At 36.5% G+C, this 25429-nt stretch overlaps 1 protein-coding gene across 1 annotated transcript in view; it reads left to right on the top strand.

Moving 5' to 3' along the window:
• Positions 1-25429, top strand: part of LOC114046103 (gamma-tubulin complex component 3) — a 144861-nt gene that overhangs the window by 31997 nt on the left and 87435 nt on the right. The window contains exons 3-5 of the mRNA XM_027866356.1: positions 2678-2745; positions 16684-16761; positions 19248-19465. Coding sequence (XP_027722157.1) covers positions 2678-2745; positions 16684-16761; positions 19248-19465 — 364 coding nt within the window. The remainder of the gene's footprint in view (positions 1-2677; positions 2746-16683; positions 16762-19247; positions 19466-25429) is intronic.

Below are 25429 nucleotides of genomic sequence, written 5' to 3'. Positions count from 1 at the left end.
AGTGATTTTTTTTTTGGGCCCAGCTCCAAATTGTTTTCAGAATGAATGAAACACTTTACAATTCTGCTAGCAGTTCATTAATGTGCCTGTTTTCCCGCAGCCCATTCAACATTTGTCATTTTTATTTTTTGTCATCTTTTCCAATTTGATGGGTGTAAGGAGGAACTTTGGAGTTGTTTTAATTTGCATTTTGTGGGGGATTTGGAACTTTTTTTTTCATAACGGCTGTTGAAAGCTTAGCTTTCTTTCTTGGGAAAACTGCTTATTTATGTCCTTACCATTTTTAATCAGTTGGAGAATGGCCCTATTTTAATAAATTTGGAATCCCTGCTTTAATTTTTTTAAAATTACTTTGTTAAAACTCCATTCTCATTGATTCTTTTTATCTATTCCCTCATTTACCTATCTTTTCCCTAGTTTTTGTGTTTTAAATTATTGGTATTTTTCTTTTATGTTTCTTTCCCTCATTTGTCCCTTCTTTCCCCTCTGTTAAGAGGTGAGTTCCAAATTTACCCTCTTCTCTTCTCCAGCTTCTTAACTTTATTTTTTTAAGTTTCCTTTTTCTAAAGTTTTTTTTTTGTTTGTTTTGTTTGTTCTTAGCTTTAATTCTTTTTTCTTCCAGCCTAGTCTGAAATTTTATTCTCTAATTTATGGACTCTACTTTATTCCTTCTTTAATTTTTCTGTGTTTCTAATGGTGTTTCTAAATTACAAGGTTTGAACTCCTCTTGATTTCTGGATGCTAATTGCTTCTAGGAACTCATATATTCATTTTCCTGAGGTAGGATGCTAACCATAAAGACAACTGGTACTGTGGATAAAATTCTGGGTCTGGGTCTGTAGTCAGAAAGACCAGAGTTCAACCCTGGCTGGTCTCAGTCACTTCCTAGCTGTGTGACCCTGGAAAGTCACTTAACATACGTTTGCTTCAGTTTCCTTAATTGAAAAATAAGGATAATAATAGCATTTCCCTCACAGGGTTGTTGTGGTGATAAAATTAGATATTTGTGGGGAAAAAAATCCTCAGCACAGTGCCTGGCATATAGTTGGAGCTTTATAAATGCTTATTTGAGCTATATGAATACTTATTCCCTTCCCTTCCCTTCCCCATGGAGGTACAAAACTATTACAGGGTATTTAGCTTCCCAGTGTACCAACTCCTCCATGATTAAATCTATCCTGGAGTCACCATTGCTCTTCTGAGCGTGTGTGTGTGTGTGTGTGTGTGTGTGTGTGTGTGTGTGTGTGTGTGTGTGTGTGTGTAAGTGCTATTTACTGAGGTCCCCTATCCCTGGTAGGGTGTATCCTGCCTTTGGCTTATAGTTTCTGTCCCTCTTTTCTGCCACTTTCCATTTTTCTTACTGCTCCATTTTCTTTAAATTTGGTATTTTCATATTCCAAATTTGTTACTTTCACTTTTTTGAGAGGCTCTTGTGGATTTAATTTTTAAAAATCTGATAATATACACACAAATTTTAAAAGTTTTATTGACGTTTTATTTTTACAATACATCCTTACTCCATGGGAAGTCAGTCTCTTGTAACAAAGTAAAACAAGTTAATAAAACTAACAGTGTAGTGACCTTATCTGAAATCCCTTGCTCCCTCCCCACCTTCCCAACCAGTCTTATTTTTAGTTCATTCCCTGAAATCATTCAGCTACACCTGAAGAACCATAGGATCTTTCTATCAGTCTTACCCTTGAAACCTGTACATATTGTTTTCTCTGCCATTAGAATGTGAGTTCCTTGAGAGCAGGGACTGCCTTACTTTTCTGTTTTGATCCCCAGGGCTTAATAAGTGCTTTGCACATAGTAAGCACTTAATAAATGCTTATTTATTAATTTCATTTATTTAATATATAACATAATTATTTATTACAACCTTGGTGAAAACTAGAAAATAATGAAAAAAACTACTTTATATTATACTTTCTTCCAGAAGTAATTATCTGGTGAGTATTTAGAGAGAATTAATTTTGATTTATTGCAGAGTGACACACAGTATTGGGTTTTTTGTTTTATTTTTTTTTTTTTTTGTCTTGCCTTGGTTTGAATACCAATTTAAATTGTGATTGATGCTGGTCAAAAACTCTGGAAATGAGTTCTACACAATATATTTCTTAATCTAGACTGACTCTTAGCCTGAGGGTCTTATATAGTTGGATTCATTTTAGGGCCTGCCTGGGGTTCTAGTCTGTCTGGGGATGATAATGGTCCTAATAATTCCTGGTCAGCCATGATCCTTCAACATATCTCCTGTCTTTTCTCTAAGAAAATCTAAAATTGTCTTAGAGCGCCCCTGCATTTGGTTTTGGAACTACCTTAAAACATTACTGAAGCTTTTCTAGGACATGGTTAAATAGGGACTTGTAGAAGTCATAGCTTTTCAGCATGACTCTTTGAAGAAATTTATGAATAGTTTTCTGCCTCTTGTTTGATGAGAAGAAAAACCTAGTCACAGATTATATGTGTGTGTGTGTGTATATATATATATATATATATACACACATATATATACACACATAAGTTTAATAATACAATGAAATACCCAGAAGCAAAAATAAATACTCGATATCCAAATGATAGAACTGTTTAATAGGTGAAATATTGTTATAAAAATAAATTGTAATACATATGAATGCTTTATTTAAAAAAAATTTTTTTTCTAACTTTGTAGTTGTCCGACAAAGAAGGGAAGCAGATGCTGCGTTATTTTCAGAACTCCACAGGAAACTCCATTCACAGGTATTATATGAAAGTTACTAAGAATGATACTGGATGATACACTGATAAGGATGATACACTGATACTAAGGATGCTAGTGGTAAAAGAACAGTTTTTGTGGTATCATATTAGCCACATCTGTATTGGGTAATGGCTTTTACTTTTAGATTGTGGTTTATTAAGAGCCCAGTGCTGGTTCAGGGAGAGTGCTGTGGGGACCTTCCATCATCCTATTATGTCTGAGTGGAGAGCTTTACTGTATTAGAAGTATGTATGTACTTTATTTGGATCTAATGCTAAATTGCTTTGAGGACGAAAGGAAAGCCACTAGCTTGGATAGGAAATATGGAGTATATCAGCAGTATTTACACATTTGGTTTGTGTACAATTGCTTAAAGTCATTATAGGAAGGAAGGAGATGGGGAAAAAATGTTGACTTATTTATTCGTAATAATAAAAGTTTATGTGTCTAACTGTACTTTATTTTTAGGATAATGGACCCTAAAATGTATTGATATATTGATTTAGATTAAAAAAAAAGTCTTTTGGTTTTGAGCTTTTATGAGACTTGCTTATGCTTGAAGGTTAAAGGTTTCTTAACTTAAAATTTTTTTTTCTAAAAAAGTCTACCAGTCTATATATCCAAATAAATTTAGCATCATAAAACTGGCTCCTCAAAAGAGGAGCCTCCTAAAATTGGTTTGCATTTGTTTCCTAAAATCTCAAAATTATTACTGTTTTTCCTTTCATTTTAGGTGATCATTAATGTGGGATTATAATATAAGATATTTTTTGTTTCTTTCGTCAACTCCAAATTTTCCTTTCTTAGAACTTTTTACATTTCTCTTAGATTACTTTTTAAAACCTTTCTCAATCCTTTTCAAAGATTTTTGTAAATATAATTTTGATCTGAAATTCAATCATGTTTGTGAGACTAAAATTATTGAGTTGAAGCTAACATGATAAGTAGGTAGACATTTATCTCATTTCTTTTCAGAGACTGTCTTTGAGATTTGGCTTAAGTGGACTAGCTGTCAGTTCCATTTAATTGATTCAATTAATCCGAGGCTAATGGGCCAGCTATCCATTCTGCCTTATTGCCACAGAACTTTATTACTTCTGTGTTAAATTTAACAGCATTTGAAAGGTATTCCTTCCATATTTCTTAATTTAAATACACACACACACAAACACACACACACACACACGAGTGAGAATAACCTGCTACAATGGTGATGAGATTTCCACCTATACCTCATTTAAATAAAATTTAATTTTATATCAATTCAAATAAAAAGAAAACAAACATTGAGTGCCTATTTTGTGTAAGGCACCATAATAGGCATTTGGGATACAAAGACAACAGTGAAACAGTCCTTGCTGTCAAGGAGTTTATATTCTACTGGGAAGAATCTAGAAATTGCTCTTCTTTTTGGTTAAGCAATATTAGACCTTTTAATCTGAATTTTTAGTCTCCTTTTGACTTTATTTGGGAAGCAAATAGTGAGAATCTTCTATATTTGTTTATGTGGTCAGTATTGTAATCTATTTGAAAGCCTTGTCTCATCTGCTTTTCTTGCTTCTTTCCCCATTTTTACAATTTATCATTAGTCCTTAAAAAGAGAGTACCAAGGTTTTAGTTTCAGGAATCAATATACCTTAGCCTGAAGTTCAGAAGATGAAAGGCATACCCTTGGAAAAAACCCTGCCAAGGGCTATGTTGGATAAGCATATCAGAGTCATATACAGAACATTTTCTACTTGAAATGGGTTATGTTCCAAAAGTTAAAATTTTAAATCTCATGAAGTTTAGAAGAAAAACTAAGAATACAATATATTTCCTAATTTCATAAAAAAATACAAACAAATATATAAAATTAAACTTGTTTATTCTTACTCTTTACTCTAGGGTTTCTTAACTGGGGTACATGAACTTAAATTTTTTTATAATGGTTTCATTTTAAATTGATTTTCTCTGTAATCCTATATATTTTATTTTAAGCATTTAAAAGGGTTGATAGGCTTCACTAGACTGCTTAAAATATATTGTATGGGGGTATTTTTGACCCACACACAAAAAAAAGTACCCTTATTCTTCCACCCCCTTTTCTCTCTTTTCTCCTTTTGTCAACTGGTGCTAAGTCTATGGTTGGTGGGAGTCTATTATTTGCTACTCTTGAGACTGTTGCCATTCTTACTGAACTGGATGGCATTTGAATATACTAAGGGTAGCACACTGGAAATTGTGAGCTGCATCATGGGAGGGAGTTCCCAAATTGATGAAATTACAGATGCATTTGAGTACTTCAGACAGCGTACTAAATATTGTTGCCATTTCATTTCTGAGAACATGATGTTTGACATCTCGGTGAGCTGGCTCAGCAAATTCTAGCAGAGCATTTTCTTTCACGGTTTGATGGATTGAGCATATGAGCTCTCTCAAGAATAAGTTAGATAAATAGTACATGTGTGTGCCTACTCCTAGTCTGAAAAGCACTTCTTACGTTGTTTAACAGACTGCATAGCTCAAGGGAAAACATTTGGAAAACTGATGGTGGCATTGGCCTATCTGGGAAAGTAACAATGACCACTTCTAACTTTATGCCTACTCCCCCCCACCTTTTTTTTTTAATCCTTAGGTTTGTATCTTGGGGAGTATCTAGAAATATTTCTATGTGAAATTTAAAAAAATTCATACTTGATGCACCATTGTTATTGTGTGTTTTTTCCCAACTTTGTACTGTCCAGGCTATCCAATACTTAGTTATGCAGTCTACATCTTCCTCTCTGACACTCTACATAAACTTTCCTATGCTCTAAAGTATACATGTCCATTTGATCTTCCAGAGTGCCTGTAACTCTCTGAATACATCCAGAACCAGATTAAAATGTTGTTGGGAAATAATTAACAAAATAAGTAAAAATACAATAAAACATAGGTAATGTTAACATATGTTTTTCTAAGTCAGTTTGCAGCCCACAGGGACCTTCATATACTGCTGGATGGCCCCTGTTTCTATTTGAGTTTGACATCAACTGCTCTAAAGTGTTCTTTGTTCAAAAATGTCTTATTTTCTCTTCTACCTACCCAAGTAGAAATTTCTCTGATCTCAGCTAAGCATTTTTAACACAGTTTAATGATCACTTGCACTGAACTTGAAGAGACTAAAGGTCTAACACTGTTTTTTGCCAATAACTAGCTATATTGCTTTGTATAAATTATTTACCCTCTTTGGGTAATGAATCTCATCCATAAAACTATGAAGTAGATGATCTCTCAGGTTCTTTTTGTCTCTTAGATTAAATGATTCAGTGACTGAAGGCTGAATAACTAAAAGCCAATTAAGCCTCATATAGGTATTTGAATTTTCAAAAGAACATGTTTATTAACCCAAATTCATCTCTAGTAAAATTTCCAATCATCATAAAATCAGGAACCATATACCTTAGCCTGAAATGGATTGTGTTCAAGGTGAAAAAATTAATGCAATATAAGTGAAGCTCTTTTTGAACAGTGCTGCACTAGGCAGGCAGGCTGGCCAGTCCAGTCTGGAAATCTTAAAGTGCTTGGCTGAAGACACTTGCTTCTCACAGCTTCTCTCTTTTACTTCTAAACCCACAAATTTCCCCAAACTCCAAGTCAAAAACAAAACAAAACACAATATCTTTCACACTGGTGGGAGCAAGGGTTTCATCTGTTTAAGTTATAAGCAGGACATAAAAACATGATTTGTTAACAGATTCAAGTATATGGAATTTAAGTATTTCTGAGGTTCATATCATTTGTATGAATGCAATGATGAACCAAATTCCTATTGATTTTTCTACGAGTTTTACATCTAACCTGGATAGGTAGATGCCAGTATGGCCAAGTCTTATTTGAATTTAACTCATCTCTGAAATCATTCTATAAATTGTGATACTGTGGCTTTCCAAGAGCAAGGAATTTGGTGAGAAAGTGTTGTCAGACATGGCTTTAATTTTTTTTAATTTTTATTTTTTTAAAAGTGTGTTTAAATTCTTAAGTATATCCATATAATTCAACAGAAACTTTTTATAGCTAATGATTGTCTGGAATATGGTGAAATAGATGATAGATAACTTCTGTTGATAAAATTCTGCAATTTTGTTAAAATTTAGGATTGTAATATGATGAATATATTATTTGCTGAAATAATACAGCTACCACATATTAAACATTCAGAAATTTTATTTTTTGGCTTTTGTAAACTTTTGACCTTTAATCGTCTGATTAACTTGGAAATACCATTTTCAGATCAGATCTTAGCTACTTTCTTCCCTCTCACTCTGATACCCCCTCTCAAATTTCTTATCAACTTTTGTGTAATGCTAGGGCACTTCTGAAGGGTAATAATGTGGCATCAGTCTTTGATTTAGTGTAGATGCTAGGGGTCTTATGGCTCATTGTCACCATATTGTACTGGGCTAGATAATGGATACTGGGCTGTGGGGTAGTTATTAAGTATGGGCAGCTATTAAGAGTATTTTAAGTTGTAAGGAAATTGGAAAGGAGGAGAAAGCAAAGAAAAGCAATAATATATCTAGCTTGTCATTTATATGCTATTCCTGTCCCAATGCTGTAGTACCACCTAGAGGACCTTTGAGCTAGGCATCTCAATTTTTACCATTTTTTAAGTTTTCAAAGCAGCCTGATTTCAATCCATTTAAATATATGACTTCACATACAATTCACATATTTACATAATATGTGATTCACTATTTCTTTTCAACATTATTTTTCCTGGCCATGTAGATACTACAGATTTTTAGTACTATAAATCCCAGAGTCCTAGAATTGGAAAGGAATTCACTTACTACTCCATTGTAAATTGAGGTGATTTTAACATTGGAAATTTTAAAGATACTTTTGCTAAAAGAAAATATACTTTAATCCGCTAAATAGTAACATATAACTTCATGTTCATTCAAGTCTAATATATAATAAACACGACAAGAGGCAGCTTTGATTTTACTCCGTTAATTTGCTGAGAGGGTACATATCACGGTTCTATATTTGGAAGGGATACTATTCTATACACTTCTTTAACTTTGTTCAGGAGTTGCATAAACAAAATTATTTGTGTTCATGAAGGGGACTTACTATTCAAAGAATGCTAGTGACTTTTTTTTAAGTGAAAAGCTACCTTCTAATTTATAATTTGTGAAAATATGGATTTTAATATCTTAAAATTTCCTTTAATCAATCAGTCCCTTCGCATTTATTAAGTACTTACCATGTTCCAGGCACTGTGCTAGGCACTGGTAAAACAAAGGCAGAAGTGAAAACAGTCCCTGCTCTTAAGAAGCTTACTTTTTATTGGGACACAACATGTACATGTATGTATGTGTAAATACATGCAAAATAGATATAGATTTTTTTTTTCAGACAAAGACAAGGTTTATTAAAGATCCGCCATATTAGCCAGACTCTGGAGGAAATCTGAGAGTCTGTGAGGTATTGGCTAGATTCTAAGAATCTGAGCATCTTAATGGAGACAAGATGGACCTTATATACAAAAAGACTATAGGAAGGGTCTAGGAGTGGCCAAGTAGTCTATGAGGTAATAGAACTCCAGGGACCTGGACCATGTGGCCAAGGAAGAATGGAGCCTAGATAGGATTTAGGGTGGGAAGTGCCCTGGGGCCATAGGGAGGTAAAACAATGGAGGGCTTCGCTAGGTTAAGGGTAACAGAATTGGGAGATTGGGGTTTAGCCACAGTGAAAGGCCAGTTGATGGGATTATAGTCTGGTGGGGGGGATGCCAGAGAGTTGGCCATGGGGTCTAGCTCCTATCCTCATCATTCCCTCCTCAAACAAATGGGACCTAAATTCTTTTGGGGTAAGGGGCGACGATCTTGGCTTCTGAAACTGCTTCCTGCTGGCAAGGGATGTAGACCTGTTCCTGACTTGAGGAGGTCCCAAAGAGGAGGTTGACTGGAACTGAGCACAGACTGCATCCAGGGAAGAATGGGGGGACATTGGCTGGTATTTGCTGTTTGCTACCAACTCTAGGTGAATGGCCTGTAGTCTGGAAGACACAATCTGACAGAAAAAAACTGCAGGGCCCAGATATAAAGCAGGGACTAGATTCAGGGCCCACCTTTGAGAGGATAAAACATCCTTAGCTCTGTTTGGATTCAGATAATGCAGTTTTCCAACCATGCAGTATCAAATCCACCTCATAGCCAGACTCAGGAATAGCCAGGTGGGTAACATTCCCTTTCGAAGGAACATAATGGGGAAGCTGAGCCAGGAGGATCCCATCTTAGACTGAGGCTAAAATTGTCCTCTCAGCTTTTCCCAATGCTGACTTCCCACCAGTATCACATTCTCTGAGTAGCTTGTGGCATTTCTCTCAGTGGATTATTGATTATTGATGGATTATGACCCATCAGACAACTCAAAATAGAATTCTATGAACTTTTTCCTCACACAGCAAGTTTCAGTATAGAAGATCAAGATGTCTATACACTTGCAAATTCTCACCAAGCCATAATCCAAACCAGCTTTTTGGCTAGTTTGAACATTAAAACAATAACCTACAATAGCCAAATTATTTTAGTGGTAACCAAATTATGAAAAGTTGCTTGACATAATTGATACAAAAAGTTCACCAATTTGAAACATGAAACAAACTCATCACCAATCAGGTGACTTGTTAAATATTTTTCCACATTACTTTACAGAGAATCAGCATCTCATCATTAACAGTTAAAAATACAACTTTAAAAGAGTGTGCTTACCCAACTTCAGAGGCTAGCTTTTTTACCTTGAGCAGGATGTGCTGAACCTGGGTGATGCTTCCAGGCAAAGGTTGCCCTAGGGCCCAAGGCCATTGCCAGTGGGGCTCATGCTGTAGCTGCTGACCCTCCCCCCTCCTCAAAGGTGAGGGGTAAAGGGTGAAACTCTCTTCTCCTGTGAGAGGAGTTAACAGATACCCTCTTGATTCAAGGGAAGGGAGTGGGAGAAGGAGTGACCAGGGTTGTAAGGTGGAGTTTCAAAACTCCTTAATGATCAAAAGCAAAACCTCCAGAATTTGCCAAGATATTTTTAGCTCTTCCAGGATTCAGGGAGTAAGTGAGCCTCAGGGAACCAAAAAGCAACTGCAGTTTTCCCCTATTCCCTAGTGCCGGAGAGAATTTGCAGAATTGGGCATACCCTTCTGGATATGGAGTCCATCCTTGACCTCTGTGCTGTGGAAGGTGTGATTCGGTTTAGAGATTTAGGGGTGCTGGGACCCCAAAAATGCAACACATGGGTCCTGCCCAAAAGAATTTGACCCAAGCCTTCTTTCAGCCAAAGACAAGGTTTATTAGAATATCGGTCATATTGGGCAGACTCTTAAGGAGTCTAAACATTAGTAAGCTATCGGCTAGATTATATATATCTGACTAGTGGTTAGATTATAAGAATCCCAGCATTTTAAGGAGACAAAGTAGACCAGAAAGACTGTGGGAGGAACCTAGGAGTGGCCAGTAAGCTGGGGTGAACAGAACTCCTGGGACCTGGACTTCGTGGCCAAGGGGGAGATTGGGTATAGCCACAATGAAAGGTGAGTTGATGGGATTATAGCCTCAGGAGAATGCCAGAGATTTGGCCAAGTGGGAAAGTCCAGGGTTTTTCCTTTGTGGGGTCTAGATCCCAACCTCATCAGGTGTGCCCAGGTCCTTGGCCTCAAACCAAACCAGTGGACCGAGAGTGTGAGAGTGCCAGGCAGAGTGCAAGACAGCATCGTAACTGTCTGCCCGAAAAGCACCTCCTAGCCTTGGTGCTTGGAGAATGACCCTAACTGCAGAGCAAGAAAAAAGAGGGGGCAGGGGAAGGGGTATTTAGAATGCATGCCATCTTCGGGTGGGGGAAGGGGCGAGATGGGGTGAAAATTTGGAACTCAAAATCTTGTGGAAGTAAATGTTGAAAACAAAAAAATAAATAAAAATTGCCATAAAAAAAAAAAGAAGAGGGGGAGGCTTACATACCTTTCATCTTGGTTGGAGAAGAACTTGGGGTTAGGCAGTTTCCCGGTATGGGCCACCAAAATGTTGAGATTTAGGGGCTAAGGGGTGCTGGGACCCCAGTATCACAATATCATCAGATCCTGCCCAAAAGAATTCGACCCAAGCCTTCTTTCAGCCAAAGACAAGGTTTATTAGAACATCTATCATATTGGGCGGACTCTTAAGGAGTCTGAACATTAGTGAGCTAGTAGCTAGATTTTAAGAATCTAAACCTAGATTAATTTTTTGATGGAGGGATGAAGAGCTAGGTAGGGATCAGTAAAGGCCTCATGGAAGTGGTGACATTGAAAGAAACTAGGAATTTAAATGGTAGAGGCAAGCAAAGAGTGGAATCCAGGTATGGAAGTCAGCTTGTGCAAAGACTGAAGAGATGTTATGATAAACAACAAAAAAAGTCCAGTTTGGCCTGACAGTAGAATATATTAAAGAGAAATAAGGCTAGAAAGATAGGTTGGAGTCAGGCTACAAACGGCCCTAAATACCAAAAAGAAATTTATATTTGATTCTAGAGGTAATAGAGAACCAATTGAGCTTATTGAATAGGCAGTGATGTGATCTTAGGAATATCGCTTTTGGCAACTGTTTAAAGTAGATGGATTGGAAAAGGGAGAGACTTGAGGAAGACAAATGAGGCTGTTGAAATTGTCTAGTCAGTAAATAAAAATTAAGCACCTACTATATACTAGATTCTTTGCGAGGCTCTGAGGATATAAGTACAAAGAATGAAAGTTTATTTTCAAGGAGTTTACATTTTAAGTACAGTAAGTACATAACCTAGTCCCATTGATGCGTTCTTGAGGTTAGGGGTCCTGGAACCCCAAAATCACGACACCCGGGTCTTGCCCAAAAGAATTCAACCCAAGCCTTCTTGCAACCAAAAACAAGGTCTATTGAAGATTCGCCATATTAGCTAGACTCTTAAGGAATCTGAGCATCTATGGGCTATTGGCTAGATTCTAAGAATCAGAGCATCCTAATGGAGACAAGATGGACCTTATATACAGAAAGATTGTGGGAGGGATTTAGGAGTGGCCAAGTAGTTTGGGGTGTCAGGAGGAAGGGCCTAAGGAGATCTGGATGGGAGTGGCAAGTAAGCTGGGGTGAACAAAACTCCTGGGACCTGGACCTCATGGCCAAGGGAGAATGGAGCCTAGCTAGGATAGGGAGGTAAGACAATGGAGGGGAGATTGGGTGTAGCCACAATGAAAGGCCAGTTGCTAGGATTATAGCCTCAGGGGAACACCAGAGATTTGGCCATGTGGGAAAGTCCAGAGTTTTTCCTTTCTGGGGCCCAGATTCCAACCCCATCACTATTATTTTTTTAGTCTTCTTAGAATTTGCTCATCCCCACTATACTCAGTGACCCAGTTACGCTGGTTCCTGGTTGCTTCCCACTTGTAACATATTATCTTCAGACTCTGGGCATTTTTGCTGGCTGTTTCCGTGCCTGGCATTCTCTTCTTCATGTCTGCCTCTTGACTTCACTGCCTTCCTTCAAGTCCCATCCAAAACTATCTTGTATAAGAAACCTTTCTGATCTCTTTTAATTATAGTACCTTACCTCAGATGATTATCTCTAACTTATCTTGTATACAACTTGTTTTATGTAGTTTTTGTATGTTATTTCCCCCATTCGACTGAGAAAATGGAGACAATGAGGATAGACAGCTTTTTCAAGAAGTTTGGTCATTAAAGGGAGGGGAGCTACAGGATTATTGCTTGAGGTAATGGTAGGCAGTCGATAAGCATTTATTAAGCACTTACTATGTGCCATATACTAACTGTTAGTGGTAGGATTAAACAAGATTTTTTTTTTTTCAGACTGGAGGAGCCTTGGGTGTGCTTGTAGGCAGTAAGGAGTAAACTAGTATATAGGGAAGAATTAAAATTTAGAAGGGAGCGGATGATTTTGGCTCAGTCTGTCACAGGAGATGAAAGGGGTTGGATAGACATTGGCCTTTGTGAGAAGGGCTATCCCTTATCAGAGTTTAAAGGAGGAGAGGATAGGGGATGATGTCAAAGGCTTCTGAGATATAGAATAGGGGATTAGAGGTGAATGCAAGGTATATCTCTGTTTTTCTCAGTAAAATATGAAGGCAGATGTTCTGCTGAAAGAATGTGAGGAGGGGGTGGTATGGGAGACTTGAGGAAAGAGAAGTTTTGGAATAGGGAATGTAGCATCTTTAGACCTGATGCCAGGATAAAACTTTCTAACAATTAGAGCTATGTAAAAGTGGAATGGGTTGCTTTGAGAATTTATGGCTTCTCTCTTCATTTAAAAGGAAACTGAATGAGCACTTGTGGGGTATGTTCTAGTAGGTATTCCTTTTGTGTCTGGGTTGCATTGACGTCCCTTATGACTCCCAAATTCTCTGATTTTGTGATTCCTTTAAGTAGTATTCTTAGTACATTTTTAATTATTTTGCTTACGAAAATTGCATTTACATGCAATTCTCAAGGACACAAATCCAAATCTCAGAAAACAAAATGGACTGGCAGGTCTTTTGCAGGGCAGTGCAAGAGAATTCAAAGATATCGTGGTGTTGGTTAGAAAAAATAAAAATTAGGAAGAAATAATATTTTAAGCATAAAACATAAAGGTAGATTTACCTCTTTCTTTAAATATGGTATTTAAAAACATTTGCTGCATCGTTTTATTATTCTTCAACAACATTTTTTCCTTTGTCTTTATTTTTAAAATATTTGTCATTGGAAAATAGGATTCTTTTTGAATTTTGCTCTAGTGTATTTTAAAAAATAAATGTTTATAGGTATACTTTATTTTTTACATCAACTGCATTTCCCAATATGTCTATCCCCTTTCCTCTTCTCGTAGAGCCATCCCTTCTAACACATAATTTAAAAAAAAAAAAAGAGAAAAACAGTTCAGCAAAACTGCCTAACATATTGAAAACATTTTATGTTATCTTTAGTCTTCCACATCCATAGTCCTCCAGTTTTGCATTGAAGGAAGAGAACCAAATTTGGTTTATTATATTTTCATAGTTTTGTGTGTTTTGCTCTTTCCCTTTGCATTGTTGTCATTGTGTATATTGTCTTCCTGATTCTGCTTACTTAATATTGCATCATTTTATGTAAGTTTTCTCATACTTATTTGTATTCACCATATTAATTGTTTCTTATGGTACAGTAATATTCCATCACATTCTCATACCTCAGCTTGTTCATGTATTCCCTAATTGATGGGCATCTACCTTATTTCTAGGTTTTTGATGTTATAAAAACTGCTGTTATGAATATTTAGGTCTAATGTAAATCTTTTCAAGAACAAGAACAGGAGATGAGATCGTGAAGATTTGTATATAAATTATTGTAGGTCATATCATGTGTTGAATGCATGAAGAAAGTTTACTTTTTTTTTTTTTGCTATTTTTGGTGAGGCAATCGGGGTTAAGTGACTTGCCCAGGGTCACACAGCTAATAAATGTCAAGTGTCTGAGGCCAGATTTGAACTCGGGTCTTCCCGATTCCAAGGCCAGAGCTCTATCCACTGCACCACCTAGACGCCCCTGAAAGTTTACTTTCTAAGGGAGACCTTTGGTAAACAATTTTGTAAATTGAGGATTTCCATAACATAAATATTTTATCTTTTTTGTAAATTTTTATTTTTATTTGCTATTTGAAGCAGCTGATGGCGCAATAGAGAGATTGTTGGTCTTGGAGTTAGCATGACCCAGGTTCAAATCCAGCCTCAGATACTTAGTAGCAATGTGACCCTGGCCAAGTCACTTAACCACTTTCTGCTTTAGTTTCCTCCACTGTCAAATGGGGATAATAATAGCACCTACTTGTAGGATTGTTGTGAGAATCAAATGAAATAGTGTTTATAAAAGTGTTTAGCATGGTGTCTGGCACATAGTAGGTGCCATATAAAATGCTTATTCTCTTTCTTTCCCTTCCCTTTTTATGGATTCATATGACAAAGACCCCTATGACCATAGCAGAATGTTTTGAACTCCTCATAACAAAGGTAGCGTATAAATCCAAGACAAAAACATTTTAAGACTGGTTTACTATTATTTTTGTAAATCAGTTAAATTATTTTTAGTTTGTTTATGTGGTCCCTTCCTACTGATAATCTCTTAGGCAGTTGCTTTTTTTTTTTAAGTTTTAGAAGGCTTTTTACTTGAGATTTAATTTATATCGTGTAGGATTATAGGATTTATAGCCAGAAGATAGAAATCACCTGTTCCAACCTTCTCATTTGACACATTGAGAAATTTAGAACCAGAAGGTAGTAGAGAAGGGGAAAGAGGAAAGAAATAAGCTTTATATTTGTAGCACCTGCATATGTCAACCACTGTGGTAAGTGCCAGATATTTTCTTACAATTTTGGTAGTAATGATGTGGTTTAGGGGTGCTGGGACCCCAAAATCACAACATGTGGGTCCTGCCCGAAAGAATTTGACCCACGCCTTCTTTTGACCAAAGACAAGGTTTATTAGAACATCCATCATATTGGGCAGACTCTTAAGGAGTCTGAACATGAGTGAGCAGTGGCTAGATTAAGAATTAAAGCAGTGGTTAGATTGTAAGAATCTGAGCAGTGGCTAGATTTTAGGAATCTGAGCATCTTGATGGAGACAAGATAGACCTTATATACAAGATAGACTGTGGGAGGGATCTAGGAGTGGCCAAGTAGTTTGGGGTGACTGGAGGAGGGTCTAAGGAAGATCTGAATGAGAGTGGTCAGTAAGCTGGGGTGAACAGGACTCCTGGGACCTGGAAAATTGAGCCTAGCTAGGATTAAGTGTGGGAAATGGCCAGGGGCTATAGGTAGGGCTAGGCTAGGTTAAGGGTAACAGAATTGGGAGATTGGGTGTAGCCACTCAGAAAGGCCAGTTGATTATAGCCTCAGGCAACAGCCAGAGATTTGGCCAAGTGGGAAAGTCCAGGGTTTTTCCTTTTTTTGCGATTTAGCTTTTATCCTCATCAGTAAGAGGCATTGTCTTCCACAATTACCTAGGATAAGAAAAAGGGGGGAAAGGGGCAGTTTGAAGGGAGTTTTTAGCTATAATGATGCCACTATAACATTTTTTTTTTAAATGCACAGAAGAGTAAAAAAGGATATTTAGAAGGAAGTGTAGATATGCAGGACTATTTTGAAAGTAATGTGGAGAATTGGCTATGTACTTTAAGAAAATCAAGAAATGTAATAGAGGTTCATGATTTTGCATAGAATCCTCTCTTTGTGACCTCCTGTATGAATGAAAATGCCACCTTTTTTGAGTGTTTTAGTAAAAAAAAAAAAATTAGATAAAAAAAGGAGGCATTGCCTTGAATTTGAGCCAGTCTTCTGATGCCAAATTTAGTGCTGTTTTTATTGCATAATGCCTTACCTACTTCTTCACGACTAAAATCGAGATGTTTAGATTCACCTCCATTTCACAACATATACCACAATATAGGAACAGTGTTTCTAATGTTAAAAAAAATTAAAGTGTTAATTTATACTCTGTAAGAAGGAAGTGGTTATAAAGGGAGGAAACTGTTGTTCGGATATTAGAATAATTTTACCTTCTATATAGGCAGTAAGATAGAAAGTTGAATTTGTTTTAAAAAAAGTTGTCAGATATAGAAAGGAACTGTTCTTTTTCAAGGGTATGGTGATCAATGAAAAAATATTTTTATTACAGGGCTTTGAGAGAAAATGTCATAAGGGTATATATTACTGATTTTTAAAGGACATTATCTCTAGAACAATGATAATTCCTATTTCTGGTAAATAAGAACTTGAAATATTTAGAACTGAATGCCTTTGTGAGATTTTATTATGTGTTTGGATGTAATAATTGTTTTAGAAAGTAATAGTTGGGAGGTATGGGAATATAAAGTGATGAGAAGATTCATTAAGTGATATTTTAAAATTTTTTATTGGTTTTAATTATTTCTCTTCCACAGGGAGTTTTGAAAAATAAGTGGTCAATACTCTACCTCCTGCTTAGTCTCAGTGAAGATCCACGAAAGCAACCAAATAAGGTAAATGTTTTTATTTTGGTCCAGCTTCTTACCGTCTTTTAAAAGAGCCATTAAATATTTTTTTGGTGGTGATGAAAGGGCAAAAGAAGATTATCACACCAAATTTAAAGTGGGGTAAACAAATAAGTGGAGGTAGCATAAGTATATGAAAAAAGTGGAAAAATCTTTCAATTCATGGAAAATTTGGAAATTTACAATTAAAAAAAATCAAAGCTACCTTTATAATTTGATATACAAGTAAAAGTAATAACATGCTAGATTTAGAGTCATGAAGAGTTAGGTTTTAATCCTTGCTGTGTGACTGACTAGTCACTTGATCTCTTTCAACTTCAGTTTCCCCATTTGTAAAATGAGGATAACAATAGCATTGCATAGCATTGTTTTCAGGAGCAAAGGAAATAATACATATGAAATATGATGTAATCTTTAATTTACAATATTAACAGTTCTTATTTAAATTTTATTTTTTTTTCAAAATTGATATAATAACCCTTTTCCCTCCACCCCGGTAAAAAAAAAGATTTTAGGGTAAATGTAATTTCCTGGTTAAAATACTTAAAAGTGAACACTTGGTTCACTGTGTGATACCATAAACCATTAATGAATTACTTATTTTTTAATGAATTTTAATTGTGACATATTTTGAGAGTGTAGAACATATATTATCCTAAAAATCACAGAATTTTTAGAGTCAGAAGTAACTTTGAGGACTTCTAATCAACCTTCCTTCTTTTTTTAGGTCAAGAAGCTGAAGCTCTTATTAATTAACTTGCCCAAAGTCACAACTGATAGAGTCAGACCCTTGTTTCCTGATTCTTAGTCCACTTCTTTCTGTTACTCCATACTTAGTCACTTTAGGATTCTGGTAGCTCAGACTTGTCATTGTGGTTATAATCTTTATTATATTAGTGATATTTGCAGATATGTGATTGTATTGCTAAGCAGCCTTATTTATCGAAGCTTAAGTTAGTTTCAGTTTGGATTGGTTTAGAAATGACAGTTTGATTTATATATAAGTATATACTAAAAGTGTTTATTTATTCATTCATTTATTTATTTATTTTTGGCTAGGCAGTGGGGTTAAGTGACTTGCCCAGGGTCACACAGCTAGTGAGTGTTATATGTCTGAGGCTGAATTTGAACTCAGGTCCTCCTGACTCCAGGGCCGGTGCTCTATCTACTGCACCACCTAGCTGCCCCTAAAAGTATTTATTATTAAGATAGTAAAATAGGATTAAGATTAGTAAGTAGAATAGAGTTAGAAATTGTTATAAAGATGACCCCAGACTCAGTTCCCGAAGACTGGTGTCTCAAAGACTTTTTATTAAAGAGGTTGAAGTATTTTTGATTCTCGCGAGAAGGGGGTGCACCTCCTTGGAAGGAGAGAAATGAATGGGGTAAAAGAAGCCAGAACAGTCTTTATAGTTAGTAATTGCTTAACTCCTGCCTTCCGGATCAGGATTGGTCCTAATCCTTCTAGGTTACAATCTTCCTTATGTGCCCCACCCCTAACATACATTATGTGCCCCTCCCTGGACAGAGAAGTTAGCCTATCTGTTCTGATTTCTTATCTACTTATGTGGAAACTTAACTCTTTCATTTCTCACAGTTAGTAAGTCCCAATAGGTAACAATAACATACTTAAGTCTCTATCACTATCAAATCTTGTTACAATCAATCATCATCATCATCATCAGGGGAACCATCTACATCTGGATCACATGGGCTGGGGAGTCCTGGTTTTCAGCCTCCAGAGTCCCAATGGGAAAATCCCGGGCCACACGTCTGCACCTGGGGGGAGATGCCAAAGATAATGTCGGGGCTACCTGCTTTTAGTAGTTTTTTGTAACAAAGAAGGCAGTTTGCCAAAATAAATGCGAAATCTGTGGGAAAGGAGCTGTTCTCAAAACTATCTTGTTTATGAATATCTGTTTCCTGGAGGGTGGCCAGTGGTCCCTGGGAGCAAATACCATAAACAGTCCTTCAGTATCGAGCTAGGAATAAGATTAACATGAAAAAAGAGTCAGGGTGGAATTGCAGGTGTGCTGAGCAGGTCAGAATGTCTTTTTTTCCCAGAATGAACTATTTGACTGCCCTGTGCCCTTTAGAAGCCATTAGAATATTCAAATATAAGAATTTGGGGTTTTGATATTTTACAGCATGCAAATTTCACTAGACCATATTGAAAAAAAGATTATATGTTTTGAGTTTTATGGTTGCTTGAATTCTGGTTAAGTAAATGTTTCCAGCATTCAACTATTTGACATAATTATTCATAGAATTTAAACATCTTGTTAAAATTTTACCAGTTTTTGTATAGCTTACTTGAATTTGAATTAGCAACTCATTTACTTTATTAGTAAGCTAAACACTCAAGTGAACAAATGGAAAGGAAATAGGAATCTGAATTTTGTCAGTAAATATTTTGAAGAAAATGTTAATTACTTATTATGTTCTTAATTAGAATTTTGCTTTTTTTTTTTAAGGTTTCTAGTTATGCCACACTATTTGCTCAAGCATTACCAAGAGATGCCCATTCAACTCCTTACTATTACGCCAGACCTCAGAGCCTCCCACTGAATTACCAAGATCGGAACACTCAGTCTGCACAAAGTTCTGGCAGTATGGGAAGCAGTGGAGTCAGCAGCATAAGCATGTATGCTCTGAATGGTCCGACACCAACACCACAGTCTCTCCTTCCAGGGTAAATCCAAACTTAAACTTTGGTTTCCTGGTGGTGAATCAAAAACATCTTTTATTTAGGCCACTTGTCTTTGAGAGTCCACTTGGGGACTACTTTTAGATCATTGGATATAGTAAGTAGAAGTTTGTATCATTTTCAAGTTTTTAGAATATTGATTTACTTTCTAACAAAAATGTATGTCATTCAAGGATCCAATTTAAAAACAGACTTTACCAAACAGTACTAGTTACTATGCAGTGAATTACAGAGAAAATAAAATCATGTTTATTCTTCAAAATCAGTAATATTGGAGAGAGGAAAATATTGTTTTCAGTACTCTTTTTAATGTAGTATTAAGTCTCAGGGTTAAGCACTGTTCTCTGTGAATACCAAGCAAAATTTTTTTTCCCTGTTATTTAATTCTTTTTCTCAAACTTTTATTATTTATTTATTTTAACATTCATTAAATTTTTTTTGAATTCTGAATTCTCTCCCTTTCACCCCTCCTCCCCCCTATTTTGAAGGCAAGAAATGTGATATCAATTACACGTGTGATATCATGCAAACCATATTTGCCATGTTGCAAAAGAGAACAGACAAAAAAAAAACCTCAAGAAAAATAAAGTAAAAAAAGTATGCCTTGATCTGTATTTAGACTCCATTAGTTCTTTTTCTGGAGGTAAATAGCATTTCATTTTTATTATTGGCTTGGTCCACCTGTGAGCAATTACTATTTCTCTAATTATTTGTGTGAAAAGTATTTTATAATTGTTTTCATATAGTTCTTGGGTTTGTGTTAATATTTAATAACATACTATATTATAACAGGATATCATTTAAAATTTTTGTATGGTATTATGGAATATGAACTGAAATGTTTTGGGAATTTTACTAGATTGTAATTTCTGTGAGGTCAGAGACATTTTTTTTTATCATGTGTAAACTAAATACAGTATAGTTCTTCAGGTAGTAAATGTATAGTAAATCCTTGTAAATCAGTGATAATTAAATGAAATCAAATTACAAATTAAAAGTTATCAAAAACTTTTATATCATGGGATTTAAAAGTTTTATTGTTGCCATTAAACCTAAAACACTTAATTACTAGAAACATGGATTAGCACTACTAGTGTAGTATTTTTGGCAAATTGTATGTGTATTGTTTCTAGATATTCTACCCTTTTTTGAAGGATGGAAGTCTATAAAGTAATATCTATAGTACTTTGACCACATATTGATTTTGCATTGGAATTATCATAACAACTAAGCATTAGTAGACCATTCTGTTTGATGTGATTTCGTATTTAACCAAAAAATTTGGGGAATGAGAATATGAAGTCATAGAGAACGTTAAAATATTTAGTAATGTTTTTCTCTTTTGATATTTTCACATGTAGTTATGTAAGCAGTTCTTGTTTTTTTCTTTTTTTTTAAGTTAATCAATAAACATTCATTAAGTGCATACCATACTTTAGGTACTATGCTAAATGCTGGGAATAATAAAGAAGGCAAAAGTAGTCCCTGCTGTCAAGGAGTTTATAGTCTAATGAGGGAGATACTAAGGAAACAGATATATATATAAATGAGATATGTATAAGATAAATTGGAAATAATCAAGAGAAAGAAGGCAATAGAATTAAAAACATTCTTATTATGAATTTAACAAACAACAAAATAAATATTTCAATATTCAAAGAAGAACTGAAAAAATATATTTGAAACTGAATCTCTTACACCTTGCTTTAAAGAAAAATAAATATAAATTTAACATGTTAATTTTTATTTCTTTCCATGTCTAAAACTGTATGGCATTCTGCACCTTAAGGCTATTACTTCTTTTTTAGGAAGTGGGTAATGTGCTTTACCATAGGACCTCTGAGGACGTTGTTGTTCAATGCTTTGGTCATATTTCTTCTTCTTCTTTTTTTTAAAGAGGCAATCAAGGTTAAGTGACTTGCCCAGGGTCACACAGCTTGTAAGTACAAAATGTCTAAGGCTGGATTTGATTTCAGGTCCTTCTGACTCCAGGGTCTTTGGTCATATTTCTAAAATCTTTCATAATCCTTCTTCTTTATCATGTTACACGAGGACAGTAATGTTAGTTACTAATGTTAGTAACTGTTAGTTAGTTATGTTAGTTGGAACTAATGAAGCATTAGTTCATACTTTGCTGGATTCTCTGAAATGCTTTCATAATTTCTTACAGAAACATAGCATTCCATTACATTTATAAACTCAAATTATTCATTCCCCAATTGCCAGGTACCCCATTAGAGTACAGTTCTTTCCTTTATCCTTTTTTTTTTCTCACTTTGGAGCTTAATGAGTAGAGGACTATGTCTAATCAGGAAGACATGGGTTCAAATTTGGTCTCAGACACTTAAAAGCTGCACGAGTCTGGACAAATCCCTAAACCTCTGTTTGACTCAGATTCCTCAACTGTAAAATGGGGATAGTAACATTACCTCCCTCCCTACCAGGCTTGTTGTGAGGATCAAATGAGATAGTATTTGTAAAACACTTAACACAGTGCCTGGCAACATAGTGGGTGCTATATTAGTGCTTGTTCTAGTTCCATTCCTTTATCTTTGTCCTCCTCCCTCCCCCTTAATTCTTCCTTCAGAATCAGGAAATTTGTTTTACTTGTGATTTCATTTCCCAGTATTATCTTCTCTCTAAACACCTTCTCTCCCTCTCCTTACTTGTTTTCCTATTAAGTCTGATGCATTTATATACTAAACTTGTGTGTGTGTGTGTGTGTGTATTTCTGGTCATTCAACCTTTTTGTGTGCTTCAGATAAGAGTGAAGCTCATTTTTATACCTTTTCCTCCACTTTTGTATCTCAGTCATCCCAATTATGAGAAATATCAAGTCTGTTCCACTTTTGCCTTTTTTCTGCACTAGTGTATTTCTTTTATCTTCTTCTCTTTCACATCTTAAAACCCTCAGAACAGAACCACTTTATCCTAGGACCTTTGTTTTTCTTGTTTAACTTCCTAAATACCCTTTGAAAATATTAAGGTAATGAGGGGACACTTGTTTTTTCTTCTACTATTAGAAAGTTAGTATGGTGGAGGCAGGGCCAAGATGGTGGATTAAAGGCAACCTATCTGAACTCCCTCAATATTCCCATCCAAAAAACTTTAAAAAAATGCCTCAAATAAAAATTTGGAGTCAGAGAGCTAACAAAAGATCAGAGTAAGGTATTTTTCCCAGCCTGTGAAAACTTAGGAGTTCATGAGGAGAAGTTATTGACAACAGAGTAAAAAAACCACAAATGCAGCAGCAGCAGCTTTAGGAACTTTCAGCCCAGGGAGGGTAAAATGGTGGGACAGCTGGTCAGAAAGAGATTACAGGGGACCCTTTGCCTGGTACTGGGTTCAGCTGACACTAATTGGCAACTATTGTCCAGGCACAAGTGGCAGTTTCAGGGTGGAGAGGAATGCTGGGGGCTGGTCATAAGGAAGCAGGGGCCCTCTTATCAGTTCCAAGGCAAAGAGGAGCTCTAGGGCTTGTGGCTGCAGGGGACCAGGGGCCCCTCCTGGGTAAAGACCAGAGTGTAGACCATGAGAGCAGTGCCCATACCTCTCCCAGCATCACATCACCTTAGAAGTACTGAAAGTTTGCAGACTCTCAGAACTAGCTCTGAAAATAGCAGTATGAAAAATCCTGAAGCTTGGCAGAATACCCACCTGACCCCCACGTGAGCAGAGCACAATTGTAACATAAAGTTAAAAGTCAAGAAATAGACTGGAAAAATGAGTAAACAACAAAAAAAAGAATTTGACCATAAAAAAACCTAGTACAGTGTCAGGGAAGACCAAGACAAACTCAGGAGACAACAATGTGAAAACAGTTACAGACAAAGCCTCAAAGAAAAATGTTAATTAGACCCAAGCTCAATAAGAATTGTTGAATTAAAGAATTAAAGAAAGAGATAAGAATGGTAGAGGGAAAATTGGGAAAAGAAATGAGAATGATGCAAGAAAATCATGAAAAGAGAATTAACAGTTTGGTAAAAGAGGCACGAAATAGTCTTAAAACAGAATTGGCTTACTGTAAAAGAGGCACAAGAATTCACTGAAGAAAAGACTTGCTTGGGGGTGGAGTCAAGATGGCAGAGTAAAAGCAGTGACTTGCTTGAGATCTCCCCCAAACCCCTCTAAATACCTGTAAAAATGGCTCTAAACAAATTCCAGAGCAGCAGAACCCAGAAAAAGACAGAGTGAAACAAATTTCCAGCCCAAGACAGCCTGGATGTTCGATGGGAAAGGTCTGTTGTGCCAGGCTGAGAGGAGCACAGTTCAGTGTGGGCCATGCAGGCAAAGACCAGGCCTCAGCAAACCTGGAGCAGACCTCAGGGGACTGAATCACTAGCAGTTGTAGCAGTTTCCAGACTTCTCAACCCACAAATGCCAAAGACAACTTAGAAGGTCAGTAGGAAAGGTCTGTTGGACCTCAGTGAGAGAGGAGTGTGGTAGTCTGGCCCCATTCCTGGCGCAGCTTGGGCGTGGCGGGTGGCTGCTTCCAGAGTTCTTGGGCCACAGATGGTGGGGGATCAAGTGACTGATCAGAGGGGGATTGCAGGGATCTCTTTGCTGGTGCTGAGGCACATTCCCTTTGCCCATGCTTGAACCTGGGTTGCAGTTGTGGGTGGCGGTCCTGGTGCAAGGAGGAGCACTGGCATGGTGGAGCTTGTGGTGGTGGAGAGGGAATCCTCACAGTCCCAAGGCAGAAAACAGTGCTTGTGGTCACTTCATAAACCAGAGCACAGGCCAGGAAAAGAGTAGACACCTCACCCTTGATCATATCACCCTGGAAGAACTGAAAATTTACAGGTCCCTGGAAGGATCTCTTTAAACAACCGCACAAAACCTCTGAAGCTTAGGACAGCACATCCTCCACAATGGAATCAGACCCCTACCTTATCAAAGAGTTTGAAAGTCAAGTGATTGGCTGGGAACATGAGCAAACAATGCAAGAAAAAAAAAGTCAGACCATAGAATCTTATTTTGGTGCCAAAGAAGATCAAAACATAAAACCAGAAGAAGACAACAGAGTCAAATCTCCTACATCCAAAACCTCCAAGAAAAATATGAATCAGTCCCAGGCCAAGGAAGAGCTCAAAAAGATTTTGAAAAGCAAGTAAGAGAAGTAGAGGAAAAACTGTGGAAGAGACATGAGAGTGATGCAAGAAAATCATGGAAAATAAGTCAACAGCTTGCTAAAGGAGACCCCCAAAAATACTGAAGACAATAACACCTTAAAAAGTAGACTAACCCAAATGGCAAAAGAGGTCCAAAAAGCCAATGAGGAGAAGAATGCCCTAAAAAGCAGAATTGGCCAAATGGAAAAGGAAGTCCAAAAGATTACTGAAGAAAATACTTCCTTAAAAATTAGAATGGAGCAAATGGAAGCTAGTGACTTTATGAAAATCAAGAAATAGAAGACTCAAGAGAAGTATAACAATGTAAACAAGAAAAAGTAATCATAAGGGACTCAATGAAGTTAAACTGTTTACACTCCTATATGGGATGATGATACATGTAATTTCTAAGAACTTATCATTATTAGGGCCTTTAGAAGGTGTATATACACAGAGGGCATGGATGTGAGTTGACTATGATGTGATGGTTCTCCACCCCCCCCCCCCAAAAAAAAAGGAGTGAGAAAGAGAGATACACTGGGAGAAGGAGGAAGAAAGAGGAAGAGTGGAGAAAATTATCTCCCATAAAAGAGGTGCAAAAGGATGAGCTTTTACAGTGGAGCAGAAACTGGGGGCGGGGGAGAGGTGGGCAATGCTTGAACCTCACTCTCATTGGAATTGGTTCAAAAAAGGAAAGAACATATACACACATGCACTCTATTGGGCATAGGAATCTCTCTTATCCAATAGGGAAATGAGGGAGGAGAGTTTGGGGGAGAGAGAGAGGGAGGGAGAGAGAGAGAGAGAGAGAGAGAGAGAGAGAGAGAGAGAGAGAGAG

Source organism: Vombatus ursinus, unplaced genomic scaffold (genome assembly GCF_900497805.2).
Source record: "Vombatus ursinus unplaced genomic scaffold, bare-nosed wombat genome assembly UNPS02014781.1, whole genome shotgun sequence".
In the NCBI taxonomy this organism is placed as follows: domain Eukaryota; kingdom Metazoa; phylum Chordata; class Mammalia; order Diprotodontia; family Vombatidae; genus Vombatus; species Vombatus ursinus.
The sequence above is the reverse complement of the archived record's forward strand: the minus strand, read 5'-3'. Positions and strand labels throughout refer to the sequence as shown.